At 35.2% G+C, this 18,340-nt stretch overlaps 1 protein-coding gene across 1 annotated transcript in view; it reads left to right on the top strand.

Annotated features, from left to right (window-relative positions):
* The window catches only part of CSE1L (chromosome segregation 1 like), a 62,622-nt gene that overhangs the window by 33,967 nt on the left and 10,315 nt on the right, over positions 1 to 18,340 (top strand). Inside the window, exons 8-19 of the mRNA XM_027851335.1 lie at positions 348 to 440; positions 2,682 to 2,849; positions 2,950 to 3,079; positions 4,422 to 4,487; positions 8,268 to 8,470; positions 9,370 to 9,454; positions 11,365 to 11,426; positions 12,430 to 12,566; positions 12,988 to 13,091; positions 14,966 to 15,063; positions 17,244 to 17,394; positions 17,546 to 17,754. Of these exons, the coding sequence (XP_027707136.1) occupies positions 348 to 440; positions 2,682 to 2,849; positions 2,950 to 3,079; positions 4,422 to 4,487; positions 8,268 to 8,470; positions 9,370 to 9,454; positions 11,365 to 11,426; positions 12,430 to 12,566; positions 12,988 to 13,091; positions 14,966 to 15,063; positions 17,244 to 17,394; positions 17,546 to 17,754 (1,506 nt within the window). The remainder of the gene's footprint in view (positions 1 to 347; positions 441 to 2,681; positions 2,850 to 2,949; positions 3,080 to 4,421; positions 4,488 to 8,267; positions 8,471 to 9,369; positions 9,455 to 11,364; positions 11,427 to 12,429; positions 12,567 to 12,987; positions 13,092 to 14,965; positions 15,064 to 17,243; positions 17,395 to 17,545; positions 17,755 to 18,340) is intronic.

Here is an 18,340-nt window from a genome sequence, read left to right as displayed (position 1 = left end):
AATGATAAATGGATAGGTAAGGAGTGCTACAGGACCTTAGACTGCAGAATATGTTTAATTTTGTTCGGGTGCCAGAGGGTTCAGAGAAGATGTGGAAAATGGCACTAGAAAGGCAAGGCGAATTGTAAACACTCGAGTTTCCTGATTATAGAGTATTCACAGGGGTTTGGTGTGAGAAAAAATAGATTGGAAGAACTAGATCTTAGGGATCCTTGAATGCCAGACTAAGGAGTTTGGACTCAATATATTAAGTATGAACTAAGGAACATAAAAATTAGAGGACTTAAAAATAGCACAGTGCTTTGCTTTAATGAAATTTCTTCAGCCACCATCTATTAACTTTTTAGGACCTACCAGAATTTTTTGAAGATAATATGGAAACATGGATGAATAATTTCCATAACCTCTTAACTTTGGATAATAAGCTGCTGCAAACTGATGTAAGTATTATATATAAGTCTGACTCTTGTTATTGTTCAGTCATTTCAGTCGTGTCTGACTCTTCGTGACCCCATTTAGGGTTTTCTTGGCAAAGATACCAGAGTGGTTTTCCATTTCCTAATCCAGCTCATTTTACAGATGAGGAAACTGAGGCAGACAGGGTGAAGTGACTTGCCCAGGTTCACACAGCTAGTAATTATCTGAGGTCAGATTTGAACTCTGGAAGATAAGTCTTCCTGACTTCAGACCCAGCACTCTATCCTCTACCACCTAGCTGCCTAAAGCATACTAATTGTCTTTTATTTTACCTTCCTCAATGATTGTTTATTGATATTCTTCTAAGAGACTGGCTTGATATAAAACACTTGAAAATGCTTTAAAAGGTGATGGAGTATATCTGGAGTTCACTTTCCCATAAATATACTTTTATACTCATGTGTAAATGAGACAATATAAGACAGTATTCAGACAATTCAGATATAAATGTGTTTCAGTTGATTCTACCTTAAATTTTATCTTTTATTTTCATCATCTTAGTTGATTTCAGTCCACAAATTTACAAATCCCTCCTCACTAAGAAAAATTTACTTTGTATTTATGCTGTATATATTTATAGATGTACATGTTGTGTCTCCCAGCAGAATGTTACAAACCTTGAGGGCAGGGAGTGTTTTTTTCATTGTATCCCCAGAGCTTGACTCATAGTAGGTACTTTATAAATAGCTACTTGTTGGTTGATAGATTGGATCTTCTGTCACTGGCAAGAACATCACGTCTCTGATTTAACAGCCTAAAGAAAGTTCATGAGATGTAGTCAGGCCTGGAATTCAAATCTTGACTGTGTTACTACTGATGTGATATTGGACAAATCGTTTTACTACTCAGAGACTTTGTTTCCTTATTGATAAAATAAAGGGTTTTGATTTTAGATGATTTCTAAAGTCACTCGTGGCTCTAAATCCTGTGACCCTGATTGGTCACACTGTGGAAATTCTAAAATATACAAAATAACTGATTTGAAAAACTGATATATTTGGTAGTATAGTAACCATTTTATTTTCAAATTGGGAAAGAAGAAAAATATCATACGTAAGAAGTGTCTGATCTGAAAGTTAAATTTTCTGATCTGTAATTTGGAAAAAACAAACAAACAACTTATGGAGTTTTAAAAACTTTTTGTTTTGTTTTCTCCTTCTAGAACCTCAGTATTATCTATATTACCCATTTGGTAATCATATTCTGCCTTCTATGCTGTCTCGTATTGTTATCCTCTGTTATTTAACTGTAGTATAGTTTCTCATTTCGTGTTGATGCATTATCTCCCCATTATACTGTAAGCTGTTTAAGGGGTTATAAATTTTACTGTCCCCATAGGGACTTTGCACAGTGCACTAATATGTACAATAGATTCTCAATATTTGTTAATTGATTTATGGTGGAGGTTATTATGTGATAGTTTTATAATAGACGCAACTTGTTATGTGCTTAGAGGTTTGTACCTGGAGTCAGGAAGATCTGGCTTTAAATCTTCCCATTGACACTTAACTAGCTGTTTGACCCTGGACAAGTCATTTCACCTCTGTGTTCTCAGGCAGCTCCACAGGACTTACTGAACCAGCTGTTGGAAGGTTTTGGTTCAGAAAAGAATTCCCCAATCACGTACTATCCTGACAAATACTTGGCTTTTACTTCACTGCTGTTCTCACATTAGCATGAAGAAACTTCTTTATCAAATTCAGTCAGGTATTTCATTAAAGAAAATCATTCAAGCCATGTGATTTAACTAACAACCTATTACCAATTTTAAAGAAATATAATTTGCTGTGTGACCCTGGGCAAGTCACTTAACCCCAGTTGCCTCAGCAAAAAAGAAAAAGAAAAAAAAATAAGAAATACAACTTGCTACTTGATAAAGCTGAATCAGTAGCTTCCAAGTTCTCTGTAAAATGTCTTATTTTATCTCATTTTAATCTGCAGATATTTTCTATTTGAAACTTTAAGGCAGAGAGTCTTCTGAGAGCATAATTCAGCAATATCCCTTCAATGTAATTTTAGATAAATGTAAAATTGAAAATATTTCATCACTTACTGCCCTAGGTGGTTGATTGAGCAAATGAATCTTCATATTTTACACCAATTCTTTGGATAGTGCAATTTAGAGAACTTGATCCTATAGTCTTTGGTTTTGTTTTCTAAATTCATGGTAGTATATTTGAGTTTTCAGTTTTCTTTTATGTGAGGATGAAGAGGAAGCGGGCTTATTGGAGTTGTTAAAATCCCAAATTTGTGATAATGCTGCACTCTATGCCCAAAAATATGATGAAGAATTCCAGCCATACCTGCCCCGATTTGTCACGGCAATCTGGAATTTATTAGTAACAACAGGCCAAGAAGTCAAATATGATTTGGTAAGTAGATGGTCAGAACAGATGTTAAGAACTTCATTTTTCAAGAAATACAATGGTCAGTTATGTTTTTTAAGTGTTCTCTTTTTATGTTTTGTTCTAGTTGGTAAGTAATGCAATTCAATTTCTGGCTTCAGTTTGTGAGAGACCTCATTATAAGAATCTCTTTGAAGATCAGAATACACTCACAAGTATCTGCGAAAAGGTTATTGTTCCTAACATGGAATTTAGAGGTAACTATTGTCATTTGTGCAACAAGCTTATTGGATGAATGGGGTCTTAGTTTTAAAATAACCAGATTACGGGTTCATATGAAGTCATCAGTGCTTTTTAAAATTTTTTTATGTACCTCTTATTTATTCAGTCCACATTTTTAGGTTTGAGAATAAAAGTGATGATTTTTCAGTTATTTCCTTCCTTGATCTTTATTGAACCTAGGCTCAGACCCTTCAGATAAAAGCAGTTTTTCACAATGGGTCCTGATGTTTTCAAACTTTTAAAGCTCTCTGGAAACCTTTCCTTAGAATTCTTGATAAAAAAGATTCTTTTCTATAATGCTGTTAGATTTAAGGGAAGATAAGAATAGTTTAATCCAGACCTGTACAACTTGGCAGTAGGTAGGGGCCAAAATTAAAATAGGCTAAACTTCTTTGGGCTGCAGATAGGTTTTTAGCATCTCATTTTCCAAATAAAGGTATAATTAATGATAAAACTATTTTGCAAATAAACCATATTTTTTAAAAAGGAAAATTTCAATTAATAACAATTAATTACCCTTATTACTTAAATTTTTTATTTATCATGAAATCACTTCTCTCAGAATAGAGACAGTTTATTGTCACAGGTCACGCGACAAACAGGAGAGAGTGTGCAGTGGCAACCCGCCTGCCAAGTTATATGATGTGCACAATAGTGACTAGTGGCAGCTGGGTTAAGTGGGGCATGAACAACGCACTCTTTACATCTTTACTTTCTTTTACATCCTCTACATTTTTTGTGGGCAGCCTCTTTGGTGGGCCACATGTTGTGCAGGCCTTGTTTAACCTGTCAACTTAGGTAGAGTGCTATACGATTTGATTTGGTTTGCTGGTGTCATGGGGATTGTTTGCATCTTCTGTGAAGTAAAATGAGCAAATACTTTCAGAATATAGAATTGCAACCTTACTTGGTTTCTGCTTCATATTGATTTTAATTATGAGTGCCTGAGTTATGCTTTTTACTGTGCAGACTCTTACCAAGGAGGTATCCTTTGGTCTTGGAGCTTAATATATAGTATAGTAGGTTAAGTAAGTTAGCAAATTTGTGAAAGTAGGAGGGAGCAAGTGTCCTCTAAAACATGCTTTGGGTCATCTGGATCCTGCAATGTTTAACTGTTATCTCAATCAGCTTGATACTAGCGACATTTTAGATGATACCAGCAGTTCGGTTGTGAACAAAAATTGCCATCTACTCAGTTGAGGCAAATTTGGTGTTTCTGTGAAATAAAACTGAAGTTAAAGGACTTAGCAACAAAGTATGATGACTTGTAAAATTGTTTCAATTTTGCATGTATCACATATCAACTGTTACTTGCAGCTGCTGATGAGGAGGCCTTTGAAGATAATTCTGAAGAGTACATAAGGAGGGATTTGGAAGGATCTGGTAATCTTTTATCTTTGTTTATCCTATTTTAGATTGATGCCTTCTGTATATGAATTGCATTTATTTAGGAATATACCTCTCCCCCACCTTCTCAGCAACTCTTTGAGTATTTGTTCAAATTTATTTTTTAGCATTCATTTTTTTATTTTGAGCTCCAAATTTTCTCCCCCAACCAGTCCTTCCTCCACCCATTGAGAAAACAAGCAATATGATACCCATTATATATGTGAAGTCATGCAAAACATATTTCCATATTAGCCATGCTGCAAAATAAATAAATGAAAGGCAGGGAAAAATAAAAAAAAAACTTATGCTTCAATCTGTACTCACTTCATGAGTTATCTCTCTGGAGGTGGATAGCATTTTTCATCATGAGTATTTTGGAATTGTCTTGGATCATTGTACTGATCAGGGTAGCTGAGTCTTTCACAGTTGATTGTCATTATAATATTATTGTTACTGTGCATAATGTTCTCACTTCATTTTGCCATCAGTTCATAAAAGTCTTCCTAGGTTTTTCTGAAACTATCCACCTCTTCATTTCTTTTAGCACAAAAGTATTCTATCACAATTGTATACTACAACCTGTTCAGCCATTCCCCTACTGATGGGCATCCCCTCAATTTCCATTTCTTTCCAACCCACATAAAGAGCTGCTATAAATATTTTTGTACATATAGGTCATTTGCTTTTTCTTTTGATCTCTTTGGAATATACAGACCTAGTAGTGATATTGCTGAGTCAAAATGTGTAAAGTCTTATAGCCCTTGAGATAGGCTTGCACAAACTGTGGCCCACAGGCACACCAAAGAATTTCAGGCAGCCCATGAAAAATGAGCATGTAGAGGAAGTTTCCCGCTGCATTTTCGGTGGGCCACAGGTTATGCCGGCATAGTTCCAAATTGTTCTCCAGACCAGTTCACAACTCTACCAATGGTTCACTAAATATATCTATTTTTCCCTTATCCTCTCCAACATTTGTCATTTCTGATAGGTGTGAAGTGGTGCCTCACAGTTGTTTTAATTTGCATTTCTCTAATTATTAGTGATTTAGAGTATTTTTTCACATGATTATTGATAGTTTTGATTTCCTCTTATGAGAACTGCTTGTTTATATCTTTTGACTTTTCATCAATTAGGGAGTGGCTCTTATTTTTATAAATTTGGCTCAGTTCCCTATACATTTGAGAAATGAGGCTTTTATCAGAGAAGTTTGCTGTAAAAAACTTCCTTCAGTTTCCTTTTTCCAATTTTGGCTGCATTGGTTTTATTTTTGCAAAAACTTTTAAATTTCATGTAATAAAAACCATCCGTTTTACCTCCTGTGATCTTCTCTGTCTCTTGTTTGGTCATAAAATCTTCCCTTATCTATAAATATGACGTAATTTTTTTCCATACTCCCTTGATTTGCCTATGTCACCCTTTACATCTAAAGCATGTGTGCATTTTGACTTGACATATGGTGTGAGAGGTTGATCTATGCCTAGTTTCTGCCAAACTACTTTCCAGTTTTCCCAGCAGTTTTTGTTGACTAGTGAGTTCCTGCTCATAATGGTTGGATCTTTGGGTTTATCAAACACTAGATTACTATGGTTGTTTCCTTACATATGTTATATATGTAATCTGTTCCACTGATCAACCCATTCTGTTTCTTATTCAGTACCAGATTATTTTGATGTGAATCTTTCTTTATAACAAAGTTTTAAAAGAGGGAAAAATAGTTCAGTAAAAACAACCTGCACATTGATTACATCTGACAGCAGATACAACATTTCATACCCATATTTAGCTGCCTGTATACTGAAGAGAGGGTAATGAGTTTTTTCAACTCTTCTGTGGCTAAACTTGGCTATTATAAGTATATAACATTGAGTTTTAAGTTCTTGTTAATATATCTTTTAACCTCTAAATTCTTCCCTCTCAATAGTATTTTTTTTCCATTTAAATGTAAAGATAGTTTTCAACATTTCAGCATTCACTTTTATAAAATTTTGAGTTCCAGATTTTTTTCTCTCTCCCTTCCTCGCCTCCTTCCTCCCCAAGATGACATGCATCTGACATAGGCTATACATGTGTAGTCCTATTAGACATTTCCCCATTAGTGATATTGTGAAGGAAGAATCAGAACAAAAGGGAAAAACCCAGAGAACTGTATTTCCTTCCATCCTATTCAGCACCCCCCCCCATTTATTCTGTTGTCTCTCTCCTTTCACCCTGTGCCTCCTCAAAAGTGTTTTGCTTCTGACTCTCCTCCCCCAGTCTGCCCTCCCTTATATTACCTCTCCCTTCTTCTCTTACCTCCCCTTCCTTCTCTTATCCCCTTCCCTTCCTACTTTCCTATAGGGTAAGATAGATTTCTGTGTTTCTATACCCAATTGCATGTGTATGTTATTCCCCGTCTGAGCCTGTTATGATGAGAGTAATATAACCCTTAAATTCTTACTGAACTGATCTTAAAGGTTGTTGAATTTATGTTCTTCCATATTAATTGGGGGAAAAAGAGATGAAAATATCTTCTTAATTTAAAAAAGGCATTAAATCAGATTTATAATGGATAGTTACCCAAAAAAGCATTTATTAAAGCACCAGCTATGTGCTCTGCTAAGTGCTGGGGATCCAAAAAAACCCAAAAGATGTATCTTGCTCTCAAGGAACTTAGAGTCTAATAGAAACAACATGCAAACAATTATGAACAAGTGAAATATATACAGGATAAATTAGAGTTGATAACAGAGGAAAGGCAGTAGCAATAAGGGTAATTGTGGGAACAAAAACCTTCCTGAACAAGGTAGAATTTTAGCTGGGACTTGAAAGACACCAGGGAGAGCTGGAGATGGAGATGAGGTTTGGAAGATTTTCTAGGCACTGGAAAGAATAAGAGGAAGCCAGTTGTGAAGGTCTTTGAATGTCAAACAGCATTTTATAGATGATCTTGGAGGTAATACGTTGACACTGGATTGATTGTAGGGGACATGGGGTGACACAATCAGACTTGGGTTCCAGGAAAATAATTTTTGACAGCTAAGTGGTAGATGGCCTAGAGAAGGGAGAGACAAAGTAGGGAGACAAACCAGCACTGTTGTAGTAGTTCAGGCATGAACTGATGAGATCCTCCACCATACTGGTAGCAGTGTTAGAGGAGAGAAAAGAATATATAGGGGGGGATGTTAGGGAGGTAGAAATGAGAGGACTTGGCAACAGATTGGATATAGGGGTTGAAAGAGAGTAAAGAGTGGAGGAGGACACCTAGGTTGTGAGCCCAGGTGACTAGGAGTGTGATGGTATCTTCAACAGCTTGTTCACAGCCTCATAGTGAGGGAGTTCGTGGGTTCAGTCCTGGCTGGCACTCACACTTACTAGCTGTGTGATTGTATACATTTTACTTAATCTTCCTGAACCTCATTTTGGGTTCGTACCATCCTGCTTTACTAGATTATCTTGAGGAAAGTACTTAGTAAATTATAAAGTGTTCTCTAAATGTGAGCTCGTTCGTAATTTATGCTTTTAACCTGAAATTCCTTCATACAGTACATCACCAGAAACATAAAAACTCACATACTTTATAATTTTATAGGCCTCATTTGTGATATTACAAAAGTTTTATTATCTTCTTAGATTATATCTCATAGTTAATTTTTATTTGTTTTGCCATCACAAATCATCTTCCTTTTTCTTGGGTTCTTTTTGTCTGTTTGGTGTATAGTAGTTTATGTCTTTATCTACTTACTGTCTAACTTTTTTCTCTTTCCTGTGATCATTTTCCCCTTTTTGATTTTATAGATATTGATACCAGACGCAGGGCTGCTTGTGATCTAGTACGAGGTCTATGCAAGTTTTTTGAAGGACCTGTGACAGGAATCTTCTCTGGTTATGTCAATTCCATGCTTCAGGAATATGCCAAGAACCCATCTGTCAACTGGAAACACAAAGATGCAGCAATTTATCTAGTAACATCATTAGCTTCGAAAGCTCAGACACAAAGAGTAATGCCTTTCATTTATGGTTTTATTTTAAGGAATTATTGTAAGTCTTGTTGGCCTCATTCTTGTTTGGATAGAGGGAAATAGTGCGATGAAGGGGAACCCTGGGTAGAAAATTAGGAGACCTCGGTTCTAGTACTGCTTCTGCTCTGTCTTACAATGTGACATGAGATAAAACTGTTGATCTTCTCTTGGCTTCATTTTTTTCCATCTTTAAAAAGGGACTAGATCACCTATATTATACATTACAGTGCTGGTGTGCTGTGATTTCTAGGCAAGAAATAGTAGTATCAGTGATTGTAGATTGGCTTTATTTGCCTCCCTCACTATTGAGGATATTTGTAACTCTTGGAGGCTAGTTATTGGTATCTCCAGTGTAGAAAGTACTTAACCACTCATTTCTTTGGTGTTCTAAGGTTTCCAAACACCTTTCTCACAAATAACCAAGGTAGTACAAGCAGAGCTGGAACTTGAATTCAGGTCTTCTGACTCTAATTCCAGTACTCTTTCTGTTATTACACAGCCATAATTCTCTGCTTAACCTCTCACAGAGAATGATTCTGGTGGTACAAGGTGGCCTAATATCTGTTGAGGGTGAAAATAATTACTAAATGTTGTATTTGTTACCTGAGCTCAGTTTCTTGGTTTCTAAAATATATCACAGATGTTTGCTCAGTGGCATATTCCACTGATTTATGAGGCAGTCATGTTGTTCTTTATTTACTGTTCTGCTGTAATTCTCAAGCCCTGCTTGATACTTCTTTGTATGGGATGTTTTGTTTATGTTTTGAAGTCCTACTCTTTATTTTAAAATACGCATTTGTTAAGCCCCCTATATTTCTACTGTGGCAGGTTAGACTCTATAGGATTTTAATTCCATTTGGATTTAAATTTATTTTCAGCATGGAATTACACAAGCAAATGAACTTGTAAATCTTACTGAGTTCTTTGTGAATCACATTCAGCCTGATTTGAAATCAGCCAGTGGTAAGTTGAGCTTTGTTAACTTTCTCCCCCCACATTTTGTTATGGGCTCTATTTCTATAGATTAAATCTGATTATGGAAAAGATATCATTTAAGAGCAATAACCCCATAATTTTTATCAATGTGGAGGTCCCATAGAGTTTAATGATCTTTTGATTTTTTAAAGATTTTTGAAAGATGCCTCTTTTTGTTTGTTTTTTTCTTCATAGAGTACATTTATACTTAAAAAAAGAAACATACTTTTCACATTTATATATTCAGGATATAATTCTTGTAATTGTCTGGACTCTAATATCACATAACAGCAATAACAGTAAACATTTATACAGTGCTTTAAGTTTGCAAAGGGCTTTACAAATATTATTTGATTCTTAAAACAACCTTGGCAAGTAGTGCTATTATTATACGCATTTTACAGATGAAGAGAACTAAAGCAGAAGTAGGTGACTTCATCAGGGTCATGTACTTACTGAATGTCTGAGGTCAGATTTGAATTCGGGTCTTTAGTGTCCTGGTTCAATACTTTTATCTACTAGACCACCTACCTGCATAACATCCACTATTGGTGTGGCATTTTTCCATTAGGAATTTTTAAATTAAAGGTATTTACTCTTCCTTTGTATAGTAGTCCTTTCAATTAGTTATTTCCATGGCATTGGAGAACTGGGGGTGCATTTATACTCTTGGGTTTGGGGGTTAGCTGTGGATAAGAGCTTTACTATGGCTCCTTTGTAATAGATTTTTGGGTAACCCAAAGTAAATTTATTTGGACTATTTACGTATGTTGGCTTTCCTTATTGTGTGGCCAGGCTAAGGACCCTACCTCAAGGGAAGTATTTAGAATTCTTAGGTCTGCTCTAATGAGATATAAGCTTTCCCCCAAAGGCAACATGCCATGCCTAATTGCACAATAAAAAAAAAACCAAAAAACATATGGCTTATGGGAAGACTAGGATTAGAAACATAATGCTCAAAAACTTCATCATTGATGTATTAAAAAAAAAGTTACGAACATAGTAAAAATGGTAGCACAATTTTATACATGTTAAATACATAGATACTACAATAAAAAGTGGCATAGTCCTTTGCCTTAGTTTGCTGCTCAGTTCTGCTTCTGATCTGGCCTGGCATAGTCTCAGGCAGGTTAGTCAGGTCAGAGTTCTAGCCCCACTCCGTATTCCTCCTATCTGCAAGTACGTAAGGGGAACAGCAGACCAACCTTCTTCTGCTCACAGCTCCTACTGCACCAGAAGATGTACAAAAAATAAGGCCCTTTACCTTGACAAAGATCTAAAGTTTGCATGTGGAAGTGGGTGTCAGAAGGATTACAGCTAGTGAGTTATTGTGAAGTTATGCAGTTTTCTGCATTCTTTTTTTTTTTTTAAACAAATATCATCACACCCATCTTATTTTATTTTGTTTATTTATTTTGCTAGGCAGTGGGGTTAAGTGACTTACCCGGAGTCATACAGCTAAGTGTGTCTGAGGGCAGAGTTGAACTCAGGTCCTCCTGACTCCAGGGCCGGTGCTCTATCTACTGGCCACCTAGCTGCCCCAGTTTTCTGCATTCTTGATGTTTCTCTTAGAAGAAGTTGTGTGTAAGCAAAGCCTGAAATTCACATTATGCTTAAAATTTTCCTTAATATCAGTTGCTGTGGAACAAATTCATGTTTTCAGAACAATTGTTATAGTAGAACTGCATGTATCAACATAAAATCTTTTTGTAATAGTTCTTAATTAGCTATTAAGAACTGACTTTTCCTAAAGGATTTGAAAAGGAATTAAAACATAAGTAAAACCAATTTTTACCTCCAGATGTCTTAAGTTTTGGAATGATTTACTTACGGTTTGCTGTTCAGTGATTTAGTGCTTATGACTTGAGTTACCATGATGTTTTGTTTTTCTTTAATAGTGAATGAATTTCCTGTACTTAAAGCTGATGGTATCAAATATATCATGATTTTCAGAAACCAGGTAAGTTGTTTTTTCTTTTTTGATCATTGTTTACCTCCTAAACCTCTTAATGCTTTATATATCAGATTTCCTGCCTTTTTACGTAGAATATTATCATCTATTTTCCTTTAATAATAAGTTTTACAAGACAAATTTTGCTAACATTTGATGTAGGTTTTCTCTTTCCTTAATTATTTACTTTTTTTTCTCAAGTTATTTGGAAAGCAGTTTTAATTTTTTCAACAATGTAATGGTGAATCTTTTAACGTTAACAGATTGTTTCCCCTCTGATTCACATACTTTAACAAGCTGTAACCCCTTTAGAATATTTTTCTGATTTTTTTTTTAGCAGGGAATAGTCTTTAAACTAGAGTATTTAGTATACAATGAGAAGTAATAGTGTTATTTGTCTATCATTTCTGAACAGACTTACTGAATATATATTTTTGGTAGTTCTTTGGTATCAGATTTTTTAAAACTTTGGTTTTTCATAATTTCCTTTTATTACTATAACAATCTTTTTCCAGATTTTGGCACTTTACAATTTGCCCGTGTACCTGCAAGATTCTTGCCAGTTATAGATGGTTATTATTCTGTATTGACTTTAAAGTGATTTGTTCCACTGCAGATTCCTAGTTGGTCTTTTAAAAAATTAGTGTAGCAGATCATTGGACAGCTTGGCATATTGAAAAGTAGTAATGCTTCAGAGAGTCAGAGAGCCTGGGATTGGATCCTGGCTTTGAAGTACTGGCTTTGGGACAGCCTTGGGCAAGTGACTTGCCCCCAGGCAGTTGTAGGAGTCAGCTTTTTTTTTTCTTTTTAGCGTTCTGGACCCGAGTGTTTGGGGTGAGAAACTCTCTTTGCTGGTGAAATCACATGTTCAGTCTGTTTTTTAAAATGGCTTTTAAACTTTTAAAATAAACTCCCAGATGTAAATAAAAACCAGTTTTCTTTGATTTATATCTTATTATGTAGATGTACATATTTTTATTATGCATGAAAAGCATATTATTGAATCATTCAGGTACCTAAAGAGCAACTTTTGGCTTCCATTCCTCTTCTGATCAATCATCTTCAAGCAGAAAGTATTGTGGTTCATACATATGCAGCTCATGCTCTTGAAAGGCTGTTTACCATGAAAGGATCCAACAACACTGTACTGTAAGTTTTCTGACACCAGAACTTGTGACATTTATAGTTTGAAGTTGTACATGGGGAAGCTTTGCTGGACATACTTAGTGAAGGTCGTGAATTGTGCCTCCCTGGAACCATTTCTCTTACTCCATTCGTGCTTTCCATGTAGTAGTAGATAGAGGAAAAAAAGTGCTAAAAAACATTCTTTGTGGTTTTGGGGCTTTTTGGTTTGAGTATGTATGTCCTATACTCCTACCTCTGGAAAAAAGTTGCCTTTCTAATTAAGTTTGGCTTTGGTTTGTCCCATCATTATTTTCTGAACAGTCATCTGATGGGAAATAGCCTTTTGGCTTGCAGAGTGGTAGAAATTAGTTTAGGATTAAAATTTTTGCTTTAGTGTAATCCATAGTAAAGATGAGTATTAATTGGAAATTGTGTTTATCTATAGTATTACAGCTGCAGAAATTGCACCCTTTGTAGAGATTCTGCTAACAAACCTTTTCAAAGCACTCACACTTCCTGGCTCTTCGGAAAATGAGTATATAATGAAAGGTAAGCATTTCTCTAGCATACCTTGAGACCATAACTAAATATCTAATTTCAAATTCCAAGCAGTAATTATTCAGAATTGTTCCTAGTTATGTACTTAAAAAACTGTATGTGTATGCCAAAACCATGTTTAAAAAAATTTCCAAGATGTTTAGGAAATGTAAGAGGAAAATAGCATTTTAATTATAAATTAATATTATTGTAAGAAAAATAAGTTTCAGAAATGGTACCCTTTTCCTGAAGAAATGGCTAACTTTTTGTCTTGTTTTATTACAAAGTAGTTTCAGTATCTCCTGTGCCTTGGCAAAAATGGTTGTCTTCATTCTTTGGTTGTGTTAGTGTTTTCTACGTAGATGCAAAGTGTTTGCATAACATTTGCCTAGAGCAGTGATATCAAACTGAAATAGAAGGTGGGGGACACACAGTAATACTTGCATAAGGGTCCCTGTAGGCAGGATTCTTGTTGACTTAATTTAAAAATGTATTGTTATCTATTTTTATTTTGTTAAATATTTTCCAATTACATTTTAATCTGGTTCTGACCAATTTGGTAGTGGTGGACTGTTTGATACTTCAAGATCTAAATGTAGTTTTATGTGGCTTGGGTAGGTTTCCTCATCTTTTCCTTTTTTTCCTCAGATTGTTGGCGTTTCTTTGGGTTCTCTCTGTGCTCCAACTGGGGGCTCCCATATCTTTTAGGCAAGGTGTACTCACCTTGTAGTAGTGGTGGAACTTCTGCTGCTGCTCCCAAATTTATAGCTTTCTCTGCTGTTTTCTCTTTCCTTTTCTTCTAATCTTTGCCTTAGCTATGCTAAAAGAGCCCAGGGGGACTGACTAGTTCAGACTTTTGTCAGCTAAAATTGTTGAGGGCTCATTATGTAGGGTAAGAGATAGAGAATTCCAGTCATCCCTTGACATTCTCAGGTTTCACATTCACAGTTTTGGTTATTCGGGAGTTGATTATCCATAATTAAATGGAGATTTTTAGAGATTTACTGTGGAAAATTACTCGAGGTGTGTATGTAAAGAAAACTTTGAAAAATTTTAGTAAGTCACAAATACGTATTGTATGTTGTGAATCTTAACATTTACTATCATAAATATACCTACATAAAATTATAATAAACAGTTAAATTTTTGTTAAAAGTTTCAGTGTGCTAAAGAAATACTGGCTATGTACTCTCTTTGGGAATGCTGTCCTGATTTTCTCGAAGTGACCTTGGTATCTTGCACTTTTTGTAGAAGGAAATCAATCTGTGAAGCAGTTGCTGCACAGGCAGCTGAGAAGACTTAGCTTAGTGTGTGAGATATTAATCTGTCTCACATAGAAACTAACATTTTTATGGGTGTGGTGTGTTGTTTTACTTGTTTTGTGTGTTAAATATGATCAAAATTATTAAAAATAAAAGGTTGGGGTGGGGCCTAGAGTTAGTTGTGGTTTTTCATATTCATAGGTGTCTTATGCCCTTAACCCCCATGAATGTTGAGGGATAATTGTAAAGTTTTGTCTGATGCAAAATAGGTATTTGAAATTTTGTGAATATAATAATAGCCATCATTTATATCACACTTTAAGGTTTGCAGACATCTGTGCTCCATATTTTATTTGATGCTTACAACAACCCTGAGATGTGGTTGCTGTTATTATCCCCTTTTTACAGATGAGGAATAGAAGGCATATAAGTGAAATAACTTGGGTAATAAGTGTCTTAGGTCGAATTTGAACGCAGCTCTTGTTCCAGGCCCAGTGCTGTAGTCACTGTGCTACCTAATAGTCCATTTCACAATGGAATCAGAGGCTTTTTTTCCTTAAGCTTTTATTGTTGTGTTCTGGAATTTTGACTAAGCTTGATTTCTTTTTTCTTTTTCTTTTACAGCTATCATGAGAAGCTTTTCTCTCCTGCAAGAAGCCATAATTCCATACATCCCCACTCTCATCACACAGCTTACACAGAAGCTGTTAGCTGTTAGTAAGGTAAAGAGGAGACAGTTCTGAAATATAAATCACATGTTGGTTCTCTGCATATTCCTTTGTAATAAATTAGACGTTGAGAGGAGGGCTGTTAGTTCTTTCAGACTATCATTTTGCTAAATGGCACCCTATTTGGCCAACAAGATTTCCAAAATTTGATGTTATTTTTAGGGAGTGACATTGGACTCTGGGGAAAATTTGACTCCATGTGTAATAGACATTTTAGTGAATAATAACTGCTTAGAAACTATAATTCTTTTTGTAATCAAATTTTTGTTTAGGAACTTTGTCATTTAAAGTTGTAGCTAGAAAAAAAAATCTATAGCAAAAAGCTCCCAGTAAAACTTGTGTTTTAGGCTTTGGTCCTATCTTCAGGACCTTAGTTTTGTCAAGAAAATTTTTCACTGAGTCTATCTTCTCTTCCCTGTTTTCTTCCTTCACTCCTATGTCCTACTCCTTCCTTCTTTTTAGAAGCAGTTCTCAAGCATTTTGTAAGCAGTTGCTAGATTTATATTTAAATACTTGGGATAACTTATTAGATTAAAAACCGGTTGTTGTTTCACAGTTGACCGTTTGCGTTTTTTTGTATCCATTTCTAGCTACTGCATGAAAAGATGTGGTTTAGTATTTCAGCTGTTTAATTTTTACTGGGTGATATAACAGTTAGTCACTTAATAATCTCTAATGTCTTTTCCTGCTCTAAAACTCATTGATTATATAATTACTTTCCTATATATCCCGAAAAATTTTTTGTGTAGAATATGAATACTGTACTCTGCATTTTAGACACAGAGAAGTCTCCCAGGAATAATTTATAAAAAAAATTTTCATTATTCTAATCCAGATGTTTGGCTTGAAGAAAGAAATGTCCATAGTCATCCCTCATGTCCTCAGACATCTCTCAACACAAGACATTTTAAAGTAACATAGAAACTTTGAACAAGGAAAATACCATAGTATGAAAAAACATTATTACATAATTTAGGGTTACTGTCTAATAGGAAAGGTAGTCCCTTGATCTTTTTGGCACACCCGTGGAAAGTCAGTTTTTTAAAATCACTGGGTCTGACTTTGACCATTCTTCTTAAGAATTTCTCCTAACTGGTAATTGAAATAATCAAGAGCCTTCCTTTCTTCTTTTTAGTTTATACTCTAATCCTCTTGAGTAGATCAGTCAAGGTCCCTGGCTCTAATAGCTGAGCAAAGAGTTCCTGTGGCTGATTTACAGGGGGGAGCTAGTCATGATTTCTGATTTGATATCTAAAGCAAGACTGAAAAAGGTTTCTCTTCCAGATTAATCTAAAGGCTTCAGGCTAGGATAATACTTTAAATCCTTTCTTGAAGGGTGAAGAGGTGGCTTTGCTTTCATCCTCGTTTGCTATTACAAACATTTTGGTTTTGTAGTAGAGTAAAAAACGCATAAGAATTCCTAGTTTAAATGAATTTTACTTATATAAAACTTAAATTTGAAAAGTTGCTTTTTAGGGTCTCTCTTTACTTATGAAATAATTAATACAAATAGGAAAGTATGGCAAAGTAGAAAGAGCCATGCTTATATTCTGTAGTTCCAGTATCCTCTTCCTTACCTAAATCATCACCCCTAGAGTTCAGTTCTGGGAGCCACATTTTAAGGAAGACCTTGACAAGCTGGAGTGTATCCAGAGGAGGTGTGCTAGCATAGTGTGGAGTCTGGGAATAATACGACTTTGAGGGTTGCCACGTGGAAAGGGGATTATACTTGTTTTGCTTGGATCCAGAAGGAAGAACTAGAAACACTGTGGGAAGTTTCAGGGAAGTAGATTTCATTTCAGTGTAAATAATAACTTCCTAACAATTAGAATTACTTTGGGAGGTGGTGAATTCTCCTTTACTAGAGGTTTTCATGTGGAAGTTGGATACCCAGTTATCAGGGATGTACCTTTGGCACATCCACCTCCCACACTGATTCTAAATTCTGGCTCTCCTGTGCAATGTTGCCTCCCTTTAAACCTCAGTTTTCAAGTTATACTTGAAAATACTGTTGCCCATAAAAGGCTTTGTAAGCTATAAAACACCATATAATTTGGGCCATTATTATAAAGTAAAATAAGGGCATTTTATCCCAAAGCTTTATTAGCAGTTTAACATAACTACCTAAGTACTAACTATAAAGTAATTTGCACTGGTTTTATTTTCTGTTTCAGAACCCAAGCAAACCTCACTTTAATCATTACATGTTTGAGGCAATATGTTTATCTATAAGGATAACTTGCAAAGCCAACCCTGCTGCTGTTGTAAACTTTGAGGAGGCTTTGTTTATGGTATTTACAGAAATTCTGCAGAATGATGTACAAGGTAAGCTAGTGGAAGGTCCTCTGTTGCTGAACAAGGGAGTAGGAATGATGGTTGTAAATTGTAACAGGCTTAAGGGGTGTACATCTGTGTGATGTGGTTGTTAGTTACATTGATTCTAAAGTGAATTTTTTTTTTTTTTGGCATCAAATAGAGTTTATTCCATATGTGTTTCAAGTGATGTCTTTGCTTCTGGAAACACACAAAAATGGCATTCCATCTTCCTACATGGCCCTGTTTCCTCACCTCCTCCAGCCAGTGCTGTGGGAAAGAGCAGGAAACATTCCTCCTCTGGTGAGACTTCTCCAGGCATTTTTGGAAAAAGGTTCAAATACAATAGCAAGTGCTGCAGCAGATAAAATTGTAAGTTGGATTAACTTTGACTCCCAATTATAATTTTCAAAGCTAGCTTTATGAAGATGATTAAAGTGTGTTTATTTTTTTAAGATGTGACATTGAATCAATAGATAATATTAATGTAGGTTCTTGTTTCTTCCTCTATAAAATTAGTTCAGTATACTTACATTATCTCCTTCAAGGATCTTGTGAGGAAAATGCTTTGTAATATTTTGAACACTAGATATTTGAGTTATTTTTATCTAGATTATTAGAATATGCCCATTCATGACACCTGGAAAGTTAGTACTATGAGATCTCCACTTTGGGAAATGGAGTCATTAAAAAAAAATTACCTTAGCAGCTGCATTTGCAGTCAGAGGAGCCAAGTTTTGAATCCTGGCTTTGTTAAGTACTTACTGACCTTGAAAGAATGACTTAATGTCTTTGAGCTTCAGGTTTATCACTACACAGGTGACCTTTAAAGTCCCATCTGTAATCCCATGAGAAAAATCATAAAAATAATAGTTTTGACCTTACCCACCAAACCTTTTTTTTTTTAGTAAATGAAATTATTACCTATTGGCATAAAGGGCTTAAAGTTTCACAGCCT

Source organism: Vombatus ursinus, unplaced genomic scaffold, assembly GCF_900497805.2.
Source record: "Vombatus ursinus unplaced genomic scaffold, bare-nosed wombat genome assembly UNPS02000580.1, whole genome shotgun sequence".
Classification (NCBI taxonomy): Eukaryota; Metazoa; Chordata; class Mammalia; order Diprotodontia; family Vombatidae; genus Vombatus; species Vombatus ursinus.
This window is presented reverse-complemented; position numbering and strand designations above follow the sequence as displayed.